General features: G+C 38.8%; 1 protein-coding gene across 1 annotated transcript in view; it reads right to left on the reverse strand.

Moving 5' to 3' along the window:
• CTNND2 (catenin delta 2) overlaps positions 1-17692 on the reverse strand; it is a gene marked incomplete at both ends in the record, with an annotated part of 526522 nt that overhangs the window by 228805 nt on the left and 280025 nt on the right. Inside the window, one exon of the mRNA XM_080340633.1 lies at positions 16252-16504. Within this exon, the coding sequence (XP_080196759.1) occupies positions 16252-16504 (253 nt within the window). The remainder of the gene's footprint in view (positions 1-16251; positions 16505-17692) is intronic.

Here is a 17692-nt window from a genome sequence, read left to right on the forward strand (position 1 = left end):
GATGTAAAGCATTAAGCTACAACAACTCAATAATGTGGAATGAGGTCAATAAAACTATTCTTTTTTAGTTACTTAGATTATTTTTATTTGTTTTAAACAAGCATCTGTACTTTCTCTGTATTTGAAACAATGGAAAAAACATTAAATTCTCCAAAACTCTCCTGTTACTAAAATACTGAAAATGAACATGTCCATTCATTAACATGTCTATCAGCAAAAGAAATCACGAATACAACCTGAGCTAAAATGATACTGTAGTTTCCACTTCATAAACAGGGAAATTCCAATGGCATCAGTAAAACTAACTGCTGCAAATGAATTTGGGTATGTAAAATTCACACCTCCTGAGCTCATCATTTCAAAGCAGACAGAGAAGATACATTGGACTGACCAGTACAAATACCATACAAGGACATGGGCAATGACTCTATCTGAAGCGGAGTACACAAATAACAACCATTTATCCTTTCTGAAGATGACACTGGAATGTCCATGTCCTTTGAACATGAGGCTTCTGCATGAAAACTGACGGAGAAACTGAGGTCTACCTCAGGCCAAGTGCCTACTAACATTTACAAACTGCATTTCAGCAGCAGCTGGCTGTGCTGGCAGGGAGACGCCATTCACACTGTATCAGTCTTACTGCTTCTCAGGCAAACAAAGGTTGATGGACGTGATTGTCCCACTCTGCACTGGTGTGGCCTCACCTGGAGCACTGTGTGCACTCCTGGGTGACAAAGGATAAAAAAAAATATATAAAGCTACTGGAGAGGAGGGGCACAAAGTTGGTGAGGGGTTTGGAGGGGAAGCCATATGAGGAGCGGCTAAAGTCACTTGGTTTGTTCAGCCTGGAGAAGAGGAAACTAAGGGTAGGCCTCATCATGGTCTACAGCTTCCTCACAAGGGGAGGAGGAGCGGCAGGCGTTGATCTCTCTGGCAGCCAGTGACAGAACCCGAGGGAATGGCAAGAAGATGTGCCAGGGGAGGTTTAGGTTGCACATTAGGAAAAAGGTTCTTCACCCAGAGGGTGGTGGAGCACTGGAACCGGCTCTCCAGGGAGGTGTCAAGGCCCCAAGCCTGACAGTGTTCAAAAAGAGACTGGGCAACACGCTCAGACACATGGTGTGAACTATGGGGTTGTCCTGTGCAGGGACAAGAGTTGGACTCAATGATCCTTGTGGGTCCCTTCCAACTCAGGACATTCTATGATTCTAAAAAGTATCTGATATGCCTGTAAACAAAAATCATACCCTGTTCCTGTGCCCCATATCCCCACCTAAACACACATACTGACAGCATACAGCTCCATGCCATGTATACTTGGATTATGAATTCTATGTATGTACACATATCGCATATAACTTTTTTTGTGTAATTATGTGTATTTGTAGTTTGTATTTATGCTATATACACAAAGACTGAAGTTCCTACAAACTGCATAAAGGTTGTAGACTGGGTAGAGGCAGGAGGTCTTCCAGTGTCCCGTGACTGTGGAAAATCCTGCACTCTGCACTCCTACTTTCAAAGGGACTCCATGGCCAATACGCACTCAGCCTAAAAGCCCTACTTAATCCTATATACATACATATAAACATAAACATGTTTATATGTATATATAGTAAGCTAATACTATCAAATTCTAAGTAGGGAGTGGTAAAGTTGACTAGACTTAAAACTTGAGCGTTTCAATTGATGGTCTATTTGAAAGATGTGGGTTTTTTGTTATTACAGCAATGAAGCTTTCACAGGAGTTTTGATTTTTACAAGATGACAGCATGAGATTGTTGAGTACAGCTGGCTACATTTTCCATATAGTTTTCACAGATGTTCAAGGTCCTTCACAGTTCTGCCCTTTGATGCACTCTTTGAAATGCTTTTATAACACCAACCTTTAGCACATATTTGTCCACATCTTCCAAAAAGACTTTTGCAGTTTTCACACAACATCTTTCCCACAGGCTTTCACAGATGACCTACCCAGAACGAAACTACCCCCTTTCTTAATCTTTGGGTTTTGTGCTGAGACACGTTTACCAGAAAAACAGCAAAACGTGACTACATTAAAAGCAGTCTGGGAATACCAATAATTATTTGTCATGAAGAATAAAAGCGTTTAACTGATTCAGAGAAGTAAATCTATTGACTTAGTTAAGCAGTTTAACTGCTTTTATTTTTAACACTGCCTTTCTGCCCACTTGCTCTTCATCAGTTCACCTTTCTGTATGTAATTTCAAATTGAACACCAGAGCTTTTTGGAACAGAGATGTGCCGTTTACGTAACGTACAGCAATTTTGTGCATGTACAGCAAAATGAAACCACTGGACCATTTACATACTAGCAAGATGTACACAAACAGCAGCACAAACCCGTGTTTTCACCTTTTTTTGTTTGTTTGCTTTTTTTACATAGTAAAAAGTATTAATAACACACACTGGTAATCCACCAAACACTTTTCATAGCCTCCATTCCAAGTTGCATTTTCTAGGAGGAGTTGCACCATTATTACTATCATGTGCCTATACTGAGAGAAATACATATATCTTCATGCCAGTCTGCTTTCTAATGGGATCCTATGAGAATTCAGTATTACAAAGTCTAAATTTTAGATGGGTTTGGGGAGAACGATGAAGCAAGTGTTGCTTTCCCAAAATGTTCTTTCCCTGCGGTAAAAGAAACTAAGTCAGAGATCATACTATTTACAATACTACAACACTGAGCTGAAAGCAGCCACTTCTCTTCCCTTTGAGCTTTCTAGACACTCAATAAGTCTTTGAATTCCCAGAAAACTCAAAAGCTACATTTATTCTGTTTAGTTTCCATTCTATTTTCTGGCTTTTATTTCAAAAGCACATTATTATTTGTCTGAAGTTACTAACTAAAACCAAATGCCAGCATACAAAAACTCCTACTTGCTCTACTAAAAGTTTATTTGCTTTTCTTTTTTATCACTGAGAAGTGAGTTCAAACTTCAGTCTTACTAGAAAAATGTAAAACATGCTTCTCTATAGGTTTAATTAAAATTTTAAGGCTGGATTCATGACATCCAGATTGAAACAAAATCCTTACTCCACAGTGATGCTGGCAGCATAAGATACTTCTCTTGTTATACTGACATCTTAACATAAGTGATAGTTATTTTAATGGGAAGTTATTACTCAAGAAATGTTTATTTTCTTGTTTGAGTCAAGCAGTTTTGTCTGAAAATGGAAAAAAAAAAAACAAACAACAAAAACTGAACTACTTTTAACTGTTGTGAACAGGATGAAAGACTCAGTTGTTGCGTTTAACAGAGGCACAGGGAAACTACAAGAGCATTTTAGAGGAAATGGACTGATAAAGTTTTCTCTGTGTGTTTCTTACTGCACTTATTTTGTGAACTTGACAACAGTGCCTTTTAAACATCCTTCCCCATACACAGGCAGTTTCACAAAGTGGATAAAAACATATTGGTAAAACCCCAGTCTCTGCCTGTACTAAGAACAAATGTAGAATCTTACACTACCATCACCAAATTTCTGAAATTCATTAGTTTTCATCTTAAGCTAATAAACGTCATATACAATTTTTATCTTCTTAATTTTCTTATGAAAATTAACAGGGCTCCAAAAATCAAAATTTGCCTCTTAACCATTGTTGATCAAGATTCACTATCAAATTTCCATTTAGAATTTTATTTGCATTGCTGCATTTACTCCATTCAAAGTTACATAACAAAGTAAATGGAATTTATTCCTCAAAAAGACTGCAAGATTTACCTTATATTGTTTATATTCGGCACAACCATGAGCTTAGCTTTCCCAAGAAGCCTGCAATACCAAGGAACTAAATCAATGCCACGTGCAGAGAATTCCATTTTCCAAAGAAGTTTAAAATGTTAGAGAAGTGAGATCATAAATAGTTTATTTTTAAGTGTTTCTGAAAACTATTTTGTGCATTTCATTATCCTTCAGGCTATGCTGAAATTGTCAATACAAGCGTGACAGGCTAACTTCACTAGTCTGCATGTCTTAGCTCTCACTTACCAGCTCTGTCATTCCTCCACCATCCATTCTACCCTTAATTGTACAGAGACAATATATATAATGCTCTGAAACAAATTTTAGAGAGGCTGATGCCCAGATTTGTTTCTTGATTTCTTTTTTCCCTATAAACACTCTGAGTGAAAACAGCTCTATCAGTTATTTCCTTCACCCTTACAAAATACTTTTTTTCCTTTTAGAAATGAAGTGCACACTTTTCCTCCCCACAGATTCTTGAAAACAATGGAGAATCTGATGACTCCTATCCCATGCTTACTGCTAATGAAAAAAACCCAAATAACAAAAAAACCCCAACCACCACAACATTAACACTTCACTGAAATTGAGTGAAACTACATAATGTCTAACATGACTACAAAGCAAAACCTAAGCCCAATTCTGATTTTAAAATAACAAAAGAAAAGAAGATCTAAGTTCAGTACCAAGCAGCTTTATGTCAGTAAATATGTAACAGAACAAGAATAAGACTTCTGCATTCACATTTCAAATGATTCTGAGAAGCTGTTCACTTTATTATTATGAGGCAAATCTGGCCTAGTAATAAACCTGCTGGGGATTAGGAACCATTAGGCTCCATTTCACTGTACCCATGTGTACAACCAATATGATTACAGGCATATAGGGGGTGATAAACAGGCTTCTCGAAGAAAGTAATTCCACCTAACTGATTTGAAAACTGAATCAGCAATAACTTATGACTGGAAAGGAAAAGGTGAAGAGGTGTTCAGTGTGCACTTTGAGACATCAGTTCTTGAATTTATCTTTGAATGACATGTCCACACATTTGTTGATGAGGAAATTTCATTTAAGAAGCTCCCCCTGTGAAAAGGCAACCCCGTTCTTGCTATAGGTAACTACTCCTACATTTATACAGTCCTAAAACCACATTCAGTCATTTGAAGGCTACCGCAAGCCTGATGTGGCCCCCAGTGAAAATGAGTTTAACATCCCTGCTATACAGCATAACCAAACTGCTGTGAAGTCCTTATCAGGCTCAAGAACTAGACCCCCATTTTTACTGAAATTTTTTATACAATCTTATGTACTTCAGAAGGAAAGTTTGGTGCAGCCCTTCTCTGCTATTTTTTTATTTTAGGAGGGGAGATTCTGGTGTGCAAATTGTGCAGAAGCAGAAAGGTAACAGATGGCTGCTGGAGCCAGGCCACGGAAAATGCAGTGGCTGACAGGATCTGTTATCACTTAGCAGCTGCAGATAAAACCTTTACAGTTTAGGATAAAATTTCATTAAAAAAACTACGCTGCTGACAAATGAAAAAAAAAAATCCACTAGAGAAGACTATGCAAAGAAGATTTCATCCTGTGGTAAAGATTTTGTGTATTTAAAAGAATTTCTGCATACATGAGAGGAAAAGCTTTGCTTAAATGGAAGTTGTACGATTCAGCTACCCATGGCAAACTCCGTTCTCAGATGCGATGGGAAAGCCAAAGGAGAAATCAAACCCCTTCTCCCACTTTTTTCCTGAAAAAGCTATCTGACATCAAAACATCTAAAGAATTCTCTGTGTGCCAATTTGTGTGCAGCCAGAGTTTTACAAGACATTTAGCAACTATTCCAATGCAGAAAAATGTCAAGCATTCCCTATTAAAAGCTACTGGAAGGAATCACAGAACTATACAGAAAACTCAAAGAAGCATGAAAAGGGTAACCCCTTACAAAAGCCAACTTCTTGCAAGGAAACAAACAAAAAGAAAGTACCATCCATTTTAAGGCCATTCAGGGCCATAAATTTAGGTATGGAGATATGAACAGCTATGTAGTTACAGGGTCACATCACTGAACCACAGATTCTATTAATGAATCACTGGACAGGAATTACAACTGAATAAAACAGTTCAAACATTGTGCATCTTCAACTAAAATAAACTTTATTAATAGCAAAATACCTGTTGTGAGTTGTCCCAGATCGCCTGACTCTGTGCAAGTAGATAAATAACCATGCACTCACATTTCAGAGCTACGAATCTCAAAGTATTGAAGCAGAAAAGGAACCGCATAATAAAATTCATCCACCAGGAAAGTATGAGCTCCACAGAAACACGAAAACCTGTAGGTTGCTCCAGGCTCATCCTCTACCCACACTCCTAACAGGTATCTTCTGGGCTTCACCGCCATGGTTGCCTCAGGTACTCCTTGCAACGCAGCAGCAGCTCCAGCTTCTGCTGCTGGTGAGTGAGGCTGATCCAACCTGTTACCAACCACGTCTGTCAATCCCTGGCTGCACACACAGAATTGCTCTGCCCTTAATACAAGCAGCATGGGATCAGCAGGTCTCCAGTCAGCATCATTTCCCTGCAGAGTCAGTCCCACGGGCACATTCCCTTCAGCAAACACTGTGGTTATGGGTTGTGCCCATGTCACCTTGTGGCTTGTCCTGGTTTTGTTAAAAACAAGACCGGTTCTCTTTTAGTGATTTTTCTTTCAGCTAAGTTCTTCTAGATGGCTGTACTTTTCTGAGTTTTAGCCTGTGTATTTTTCCTAGGATGCTGTACTCGGTGCTGATAAGAGACCAACAGAATGCTGAAGAAGCTTGTGTTTAGATTTATTACTATGGTAGCTAAGAAAGACTGATAAGTTTTCCCATGTTCCATTGTGAGAGGAGCGTGTTTGACGAGGGGTGAATGGAACAGGTGACTAGAACTGACCAACAGAAGTATTCCATCCCATAATCGTCATACCCCCTATATAAGAGGGTGATCACGAGGATCAAGCTCTCTTCAACCATGGGCCAGCACCTAGAGAGGACCCTGTCTGTGTGCCTGTGATCCGCAGGCCTCAGGCCCTGCATCCCTGCAACCAGGTTCTGCTTTGCTGTGAAGTCCCGCCCATGACTTCCAAGGACCTGGCCTGCACCTGCTGGAGCCGCCAGCTCCACACACCCAGCTCCACCACTGCAGGAGTGACGCCAACTCCACATTGAGCGCTTGAGATTGGTTTTGTATATTTTGTATATATTCTCTATATATTAGTAGCATAAGTAAAACCCTTTAAAACTCTCCAACTTGAAGTCTCTCTTCCTTTCCCCTCATCTTTCTTATCATCTTTCCAATCTAAAGGAAGGGGTGGTGGGAGGTAAAGGGCATAATGGGAGCATCTGCCACAGTTTATTGCTGCCTTGCCTTAAACTTTGACATGGCTGAGGAAAAGTACTGTGGTAGTTTTCCACCCCTGTCAGTGCCTCACTGGTGGGAAAATCCCAGGTCACGAACATTGTACCTAACATCTTACACACCTTCCTGGGTGTTAGGCCAGAGGAATCCACACCTGTAACATCTTCCTGCTTCTTTATCGAGATATGTTAAGAAATAAAATAGAAAAAAACCCTTTTTTTTTTTTTCCCCATTGTTCTGACCCAGGTTATTTAAGGTAAGTTCTTCACTTTGTCAGAAATTGTTTGATTCATGAAGGTCACACGATATTCTGCACTTCAACCATCTAAAAGTCAAAAACAGGGGAACCCCATGCTGCAAAACTGTTGTGGAAATAAGCTTGTTGATTTTTGGAGGAATACATTCATTCCACCAACACAAAAACACTAACAGTTTTCTTAAGCCTCATCATATATCAGGGCCAAACTTTCACACTAAGTGTTTAAGTTCGAGATGCTCAAACTCAAGTAGATGGAAGGAAAAAAACAGCATCAAAGCAAAAAAAAAAAAAAAAAGAAAAAGCATAAAAACAAAGATCAGCCCTCTTCATGTAGTATATGAGCCAATCACATCATGTCCTGGTATGGAACAAAAGGACTAACAAGTTAACTTTAAATTATTTTTAAAGAGTAAAAAATGAAATTCAAATACTTCGTTCTTTAAACTTGTGTAGCTTTTGCTTATTTCCTGAAGTAAATTACTTGGTTTACCTTGGGAGAGAGTTTGCACAGCTCCTTGTTTCCCCACATGTCCCTCCATCCTTCATATTTTTACCTTTGGTATGTCAACGAAACCTAAAGGTCTCACTCTGTCCTCCTTTCCAGGTCTTCAGCTATCCAGATCCCTCCACTTCATTGCATGGTGAGGATAAACATGACCCTCAAATTATTAAATGTATGTGACAAGCTAAACAGCAAATGATCCCAGTGTTGCTGCAGTGGCTTAAAAACCAAAACAAACCACACCACCACAAGCAAACACAACAAACATTTCCCAGTAAGTCTTGAGACTAGGAGTTTCCCTGGCAACAGGGGTTGTAGGATGGCATTGTTGGTGGCTCTGGCTTCCTAGGAAACCACTTACAGAATGCTAAGAATTGTGATGCATCTCTGAACATCACTTGTTCATCAAGCTCCTGGAGTGGGGCAGTGGAGTGAGGTGAGAGATCAGAGATCAGTCTATTCCCATCCAATATATTTAATCTACATAGAGTTAGGGTTCTTAAAGCCAGGCTCTTAATTTACAAAAGCTATCAAGTTCTTCTAGAAACCAATAAAAGCTGTTGTCTTTATTTCCCTTCATCATTTTTAGCTAAACTCTACATTAGAAACATTATTTCAGCAAATTCTTGGTGTTATTCTCTTACAGAAACCTCCGGCACTCTCATTGACGCATTTTGTAAAACGTCTACAATATTAGTCGGCTTCGGTTTCTTGCTTGTAAAATAGTTGTGCAACATCACACTGAGGTCCAGATTCAGAAAGTAACAACCTCTGTATAGCAACTTGTGTCTTAGTGTTGAGGATGATTTCAGTTGCCTTTTTTTAATGAGAACATTTGAGACTATGTGTCCTGATTTTAGCAAGCTTCCTCAAAATTTTCCCCATTCATCTTCTCCACCTAACACATTTCCCTCCCCTCCTTCCCATCACATTTCCCATGGAAGTAAGAGCAAGATTATCCTTTGAACTTCAAAGTACCTTATGAATTTAACTTACTCTCAACATTCTTATAAACACCAAGATCATTATTACCCATTTGGCTGATGAGATGTCCAAGAGCTACTACTAAAAAGCTTCTGACATGGTTTATTTTGCCAGGAGATCGTAACAGCTTACATGAGCCCAGTAAAGCCTGAAACTACGTTTCTTTCCCATGTTTTTAATGTCTGGTTGGAAAATATACTTACAACATTTTCTGGCTCTCGCAGTCTGTCATCACAGAAAGCACCACACATATTTTGCATCTGTCAAAGTTTGCAAATGAGGCACAGGATACTGAGCAAAATGTGTGGCAAACAAAGGCAGAAACTGCATTGAGACATATATTCACTATTAGAAGCCCAGTTACATCACTTAGGAAACAGAAATGATGTACGGACAGCATGAGGATGAGGTACACTGTCCACCTGCTTCTTCTTGAATGAATGATGCCATTAAAATATGCAACAGATTAAGAAAGAGATAGTGGAAAGGGCTTTGTTGTTGTACTGCAAGCGGCAGACCAGCATTATTGGGGAGGGCAGGATGATAATATTAACAAAATAATCAAAAAAGGAGACATCGGTCTCATCTGCCCCCAAATTCTTAAATGTGCACTTCTCAACCCTATGTGGAGCTCCTGAATGTCCTGCATCATTGACAAGCATATAAATGGCCTTTCACCTTCTTTCCCTCCAGCATAAAGGAAAGGAATTACCTTCTGCTGGAGGGAGAAGATTATATGAGCTAAACTTTCAGATCAAAACAAGAGACAAGGCATCATCTCTCTCAAAATTATACCCTGTATACCACACAAATAACATACCAAATAAAATGCCTACATATGACCTGCTCTACTCTGCTGACAGTTTAAGAACTGTAAGCACTTCTGGACTGACTCATTATTCAAAGTACATGGATCAGCACTGCCCATGTTACTGTGATATACCAAAAGTGTGATGCTCTGTGATTACAGTAGGGCAGATTTGTTAATGATAGGATCAGATTTCTTTAAAGACAGGATGGCAACAAAATGGAGTGGCCTCCTGCACTGTAAATAAAGTGGTACTAGTCATAGAAGAGAGAAAGTGGGTGCTGGGTGTTCCATGAGCTAAAACCACAGGCACTTTATTCCTGTAGAGTATGCTTCAGGATTTTTGCCCCCCAAGCATTTCTCCCAGAGAAAGGAGGTTGCTAAACAAATTCTAGAAAGAAAAGAATAGCAAATGCAGGTGGATGGTTTTGTGCATACTGAATCACTTTTTCTGTACTGTGAAATGTCTCCGCCTATGTCCAGTGCCTCCCCAGCCATTTATAAACCACCTCAATGGAAAGACAGAAACTGCTGGCATATACAGCAATGTGCTCAAATGCACAAAAAATAAGTTTTCCAAGTTCTAGGTACCACTCCTCTACTTCACCACAAGTTGACGCTTGTGTGGACCAGTTAGGCCCTTGGTTATTTTGCCATGCTCAAGTTGGAACTAAATATTCTTTAGGAAAGTCTTTTCCAGCCAAGGTTTCCAGCTAAGTAAGTCTCCTGAAATCCCTAATTAACAGATTTTAGGACAGTCTATGGATTCCCACCTCACTCATTTTAAGGAGGCAAGCTTCATCCTTAGTTACCTATAGCAGGAAGAGGAAAGAGATTGCTGTTTATTTTATCATACCTACATTTTCTCATAGCTATTTTGTGCACTCTGTAAAAATTCATGCTTTCTATGTAGAAAGGATCTGTATGAGGAATTGCAATTCGCTCTAGACTTGCTATTCCTGAATTGGGTGTATTTTTGTGCTATTTAGACTCTTCAATTTTATTTTCTTTTGAGGTCAGTTTTTCATGCTCAGAGGGGTATACATTAAAGCCTGAGACACCGTGTAATTTTTATGTAGGGAAAATAAAGCAGGTATTTCCTCACTGAATGAAAAATATACTTAAATACAGAGCTACAAAATGAGCACTCTTGAACACCATTTACTTGGTTCCACCTGTACATGGGGCCTGGCCCATATAAATTTGACGGAAAAAATTCTTAGGAGACTGTAGGATCTAGGAAGTTGAACCATTTACTTCTGGAGGTGAGCCTATATTGCCAAACATTTACCTGGTCGGATCCACTAGAAGTGTGTTTTCTTTGGCTTCTCCACCATGACAACCCTTGGAGAATCACCTCCCTCTTTACCCTTAATTTCAGATAAAGATAAGAGGGACCTTTGAAAACTATTCAGTGAAAAGGAGAGCTGCCTATCACACACTGTACCATGCAAAAGCAGAGAGGTACTTCTACAAGCTCTGATCTGCCTTAAGCCTCTTGGGTTAGAGAATGATGCCAGAGACCCACTGACAGCCCTCTCGATTCTGAAAAGTCAAGCCCACATCTGAGGACTGACCACAGCAGCACTGCAGAGTGTTGCCACCAGCTGTACTGTAGTCACAGCAAAACCTTCCACTCCACCAGATGTTTATTTCTGAAGGTGATAACCCTTGCCAAAGAAGCTCCCAGACACATTCCCACCAAGATGTTCCACCTCCTACACATGCAGGTTTACACTGTTATTTTCTTACCTTGTTACACTGTTCGACTGCCTGGCTGCTATTCAGATTTATGGTAGAACAACACTACTAACACCAATATAATCCTTGGAACAAAGCAAGATTAAATATATGGGGAAGACTCCTGCAGAAACATTTACCTTTTAGCAGGCCATGTTCCAAACTCAGTGTGCTAATCTCATAAGCAGTTTTACTGGAGCACAGAAATTAGGATAATTAGAGTTTATTTTACTATCACTTTTCTTACAGAAAGAAGAAAGCTCTCTACCTTCCATTCCAAAAACAGAGCATACTTAAAAAAAAAAAAAGATACTAGTTTTGAAACTTACAATCCACACAAAATGTTCTGATCTAATTTATTTCCTTTCGTAAGTGGAAAGAAAGCCAATTTAAAACTTTACAAGACAGACAGAACTGTCATCTTCTGCTCAGAAGGAAATTACAGCCAGCAGAGGCAATGAAATGGAAAGTTGACTCTGCAAGAGCAGAACAGAGCAGAAACGTCTCAGGGCATTACAGTTAAATCATGCAATACCTGGAAAACTCTGTTTCTACATTGACCTATACCCAGATAGTTCTTGAGGTGAAAATCACTATGAGATAACTGGTTCTAAAAATTTTGTTTTCTTGTAAAGTTGCAACATGATTTTACTGCTGGTGGGTTTTGTGTTGTCTTTTTTTTTAAACATTATTACAGTCTGCTTTATAATGAAGAATGAACCCTTTACAGCTTCATTCACCAAATTACCCCATTTCTTCTGAATAAATAGTTTGAAGGCTTCTGAAACACATCTTGAGAAAGAGGATGACATAAAGGAAAATTGTAAGTGTAGATGAATATAATTCAATGCAATATGAAATGGACATTTGAACTCAAATTCATTTTGATAGCCTTAATGGAGTGTATGCTGCATAATTCTTGCTGGTAATTCAGTTTCTTGTCAGCTTCTTTGCTGTGTGTATACAGGCATATAAATAAAAACAGGTAAGAAGAGAAGTCACAAAACAAAGGAAACACGTTGACTCAACCCATCAAATCAGACACAGTGAATCCATTGTGGAGTAAAATCACTGTTACTGCAAACTTCGTTGGTATGTATTTAACTGAAGGATCTGAAAACTATGTATTTTTCATCTGTTATTCAGCAAGTGTGATTTATAAGCAGTCGTACGTGTACATTGTTTCTCAGTAGTTTAAAGACTCAAAAATTAAGTAGTTTACACAGATTTTTGTATTTTGAACTAAAAACTGGAAGGTACACAGACTGACAACTGGACATGGCGATTTCTATTTCTAGGGCTCCCCAGTTTCCCTAAAGTCTAGGAATGCACAAACCTTGGATAGTTCGTTGCTGATAAGAGACACATCAATCTTTCTTAAATGAAAGCAGGCTGGAAAATATCACATGAATATATATTTCTGATACTTTAAAACAGTAACGACTTCACAGTTCAGTAGGAACGAAAAGCAAGACAATAATTAGAAAATAAATATTGTATTATTTTCCTCTCCCTCTATGCCAATTTTTCTTATAAGAGATTGTGGCATGAAACAGTTTTTATCACAGCCCTATTGCATACTTTTCTTCCTTTTTTGACACAAAGTAAACATAAGAGAGGGCTTTGAAGAATCAATCTGTAAATTATACTTGATATTACATTTTTTCCATTTTCTATACACAGAACTTATTTTATTTCTGACAGGTGATACGGGTTTTATTTTCTTTTTAAATAACAAAGCCTCAGATTTTTCACCAGTATAGACGCATATAGTTTTTACTACCTGTTATATGAGCTCCTATCAACTGACAGTCTACCTGCATAGATCAAAAATTATGCCCTACCACAAACTTGATAATAGACGTTTGATACTTTTTTAAAACTAGTTTTTGTCTTAAACTTTTAGTTGATGAACATTAAACTGCATTTTATGACAGCCGGATGATGCAGAACAGATGTTGAGCTAAAATTTCATTTGCCAAATGTCAGCTGAAAACATGTATGTAAAACTGGAGTATTAGTAATACAAACTACATGGTGAAAACAATGGAAAAAGTTGTCAACCACATCAGTGTCTGCCAACCACTTTTTAAGGACTTCAGATGGAAATTCCACCTAAACTGATGATTCCAGAAAACAATGTTCAGCTTTAGGAACTCTAATTGCTTATTAGGATGAGTATGTTCCATTCTGGTTATCTATTCCTCGTCTTGAGCTGACTGACATACAGATAATGTTAGCAAAAACCTGCAATTAGTAGTTTTTTTGTCTTGCACTTTTTCCTCTGCCAGTGGGCCTTTGTTTGGAGCTCTGGTTGGACAGGTAGGCTCAGTGTCTGAAAGAGACACATGCCATTCCCCTCCATGGTTCACGTCAGTCACAAAACACCCCAATCAACCAGCCAACCAAAGCAGCAATAGGTCCATAAGGAAACTCAAGATTTATCAGTTGACCAAGCTCACCCACCGACTAACATGTTTATCTTTTTTTTTTTTTTGCTGTGTAAGTATAAATGATAACTCTTTAAGGAGCACAGTGCAACACAACACAGACATTGGAAGTCATTTTTGTATTTGGGCCAGGTTTGTTTCTTCCTAATTAAAGCCAGTACTTCTAATTATACCTCCCATGTGCTACCCTAAATGATTTCTGTCCTTCCATAATATTTTTGCAAGTCTCTGGAAAATCTTCTGTCCCCTCCTTTCCACACTTGTCATTTATCCACATTTTTGTAGTTTATCCATAGAAATCAAAACATTAGAAGTCTCCCGATTGCTTTTATTGCTTTTCTCCAAACTCCTTCCAATTTTTCACTGTCTTTCCAATAGCTGAAAGATCAGCTCCTGTAGGCCACAAATAGTTCCACAAGCTAATTTGCATAGGTGGATTACAGCTTCTAGGAACTGAGTTGTAACATCATCCAGCGTGCCTCTGACATTGCTTTGTAAGATTTATTCAAATTAACAAGTAAGGGCAGCAATATTGAGTAAGAGACACCACACAAGGTCCATGGTTCAAACGAATGAGATCAAGAGTAATGCAAACCTCTTTTACAAAAGTTATTTTATGAAAAATCCCAATCTATCTAATAGCAATTAGTAACAATAAGTAATGATCCCCTCTAAAGTGTTTTATCAAGTACAATTTATACCCGGATGCCTGCTCGCTCCTACTTTACCTAGAGAAATCAATGCTCTGAACGTACAAATGGTATAAAAAGGCAAGAAAGAACCAAAAAGCAGGCAAATGAAAAACTTGAAAGAAGAAATCTTGTTTTGCAAGTACATATCCTATACAGTAGCTGAATAACAGTTGTGAGGTGACAGTAGAGCAACCAAAGGGAGATAAGATTTCTTAAAAAGATATTATGTCTATGACCTATAGAGACACTCTAAACATGTCTTTCATGTCTATAGGGACTACTGCCTTCACCATCATCATGCTTCTCATAAGAACTTTTCATAAGGATTACAGTCATTTCTCCTCTGGTTTAGTGCACTCCTAATGTAATTTTTTTAATGTTTCTGAAAAAGACTGTTTCCCTCTGGTTACTGATGCTTGCCCTGGGGCAGGTGGAAGAAGGGGAGGGATTGAAAGCTAAGGGAAAAAAAATAAGGTTGAAGACAGAAGTTTTCTCAACAAATGAAACTCTGCAATGGCTGAAGTAGCTGCAAGCAGTGATATTTCTAATGTGCCATAAAATGTAGCTGCTGTTGTGTTCTTAGATGGAGAGACAGAGAGAATGGCTATAATGCTAAACAAGTAGAGCGATCAGGTTGCAAATATTTGGTTTTTAATGCAGGGAGAGAAATCTTTTCTAATTGTTGCTTAAACACCTCCAGCATTTTTGTTGGGGGCAAATTTTGGGCACTCCCATCACAAAATTATATATAGCAAAAATTAACAAATAAATCACACCATCTGCCATAGAAAAACCTTGTATAAATTAACACTTTCAACAAGTTTAAACTTAAGTTACCAAAGAGACTTGCTTTCTTTTCCTTCAGAAAATTAAACAAAATCACCAAGTGCATTGAGTATTACAGTCACCATTTTCATTGCTGTTATTGTGGAAGTCAAATTATTTGTCAGAAAACTCTCTCTAGTGCATCTGCCTGCTTGGGGTACATTATATATAAAGTTTCCTCCTTTCACCTTCTCTAAGTATACAAGTACACTCGTGCCTCACAACAACATTAAAAATCATGCTATATATTTAAAAAGCATGCACAGTAACAACCATTTCTGCAAAGCTGTAGTACATATATTCTGTTACCACTTACTGGCATTGTAAGCCCACACAACAACAGGGTGAAGGATAAGCCTGATAACGTGTGACTTCCACATTGCCCAGTCTCATTGCCCAATACCAGAATATCCTTTTCTGCAGCTTTTATCAACATTAACTGCAGACAAACCAACAACTGTAACAACTTCTGCCCAACAAGTACCTTCAAAATTCAATACAGAATAGTCAGAGTCGAAACAGTCATATAACTTCTCCCATTTTCAGAGAAAATTACTTTTCATAATATTTTGATTGGTAAGACCACTGAACGCAGGCTGAACAAACAAATTCAAGACCATACTTATCATTTCATTTCACAGAAGAGCTCATGAGAGCCTTTCAAGGTAAAGCATTAGGACAAAGCTCTTATGCAAGCAAAACCTTTGATGTACAATCTTTTTTTTTTTAATATATATTCAACAACAGAAACATACAAAGCAAGCTGCAATTACAAACCTCTGCACGAGCAAGAAAGAGTAGACAATGAAGGTTTCACCCACCTGGGATCTTTCTGAATGCTATCAATGGAAGGTGACCTAGCCAAGGTCCCTTCAGGTGGGATGGCTGGCCCAGATTTGCTGTATGGTGATTCAACAGAAGGACAATACTGCAGCTGTCGGTAGGGGTCTGCGTAATTGGAGGCTGGGCCGGCCGCATAGCTGGCCCTCTGGAAGGTCGCTGTTGCGTTCTGTGTGCCGTGTTGACTGCCTGTGCGCTGTAAGGGTACGGAGTCGACACCAGGGGAAGATGGGGCTACGACAGGAAAGTAGGGACAAAGTAAAAAATTGAGGACCTGTTCACAGAAATGGTTAACCAGGTCTAGGCAGAGGAGAAAAAAAAACCACAAACATATAAAACAGGGGTTCAAAAAGAATGAGAAAAAAAAACAAACACAAACAACATTGTCATTTCCAAAACCATTGAAGTAAATAACCATCAAAAGAATTTCTAAATGACACATCACAGCTAGACTAAAAGACCTTTACACCAGTTAAACTGACTGTAGCAGTGCTTTTCTCTTAGGGTTTTAACTGCACTGACCTGAAATGAAAAAAAAAATGCAGAAGCAGCATGGGACTAGTCAAGCTATAATTCACAGTCACCAGTGAGTGAGGCTTTTGCAGTCCTTACAGGGGTGGAAGTCAGTCAGATCCACCAGGAGAAGGAGGGTCAGACCAGGCTGAAGACTCCAAACTGAGACAGCCAGCTCTATGACAGAAGAAACAGCCAGCCACGGCCATGCCAAATTTATAGTCCTGGTATCCATAAAGCAGGTAAAACCACACACCTGCTACTGAGAGCTCCTGCATGTGCTTTGTTAACCAGTCTTCTGCAGACTTTACCTTAAGTAAGACTTAGGGGGATGCTACTGCTGAGTCTGGAAAAGAGCTAAGCACAAGGTGATCACGTAGATGTCTTAATGTACATCAACAATGGCTATGCTCACCCACCACAGCTCCAGATTAACACATTACCAGTTTTGAGCAGCTTAACCAATAGATTTACACTGACTTAATGCTTTTGCGACTCAAAAATCTTATTAATCTCTCTTGTAGTTCATTATCTTTCTGTCACAGCACTGTGTACTGGAGATCTAGTCTGCTTTATGATTCTTATTAAACATACAATATTTTTCAACCAAAATCCAGTTAACAGCAAATCAATTCTCGCTGTAAGGGCCAGAAGACCAACATCCACATGATCTTTCACCTGGAAACAAATATGAATTAAATGCTGTCTCTGCTTGAAAGGAAATTCGAACTGTTTGAAGTGACACGTGAACTCATGGTGTCTTCCATTTACCCCTGTCCCTAGACAACAAGAACACGTCAGCCAAGAGGAGTGGGCCCAGGTGCAGGACTATTTTTAGCTGGGTCAAGCCCGGATGTGAACCATACGCATAATCGCATATTCAAGAGACAAGTTTTCATAACAGATTTC

Source organism: Nesoenas mayeri, assembly GCF_963082525.1.
Source record: "Nesoenas mayeri genome assembly, chromosome: 2".
NCBI classification, from domain to species: domain Eukaryota; kingdom Metazoa; phylum Chordata; class Aves; order Columbiformes; family Columbidae; genus Nesoenas; species Nesoenas mayeri.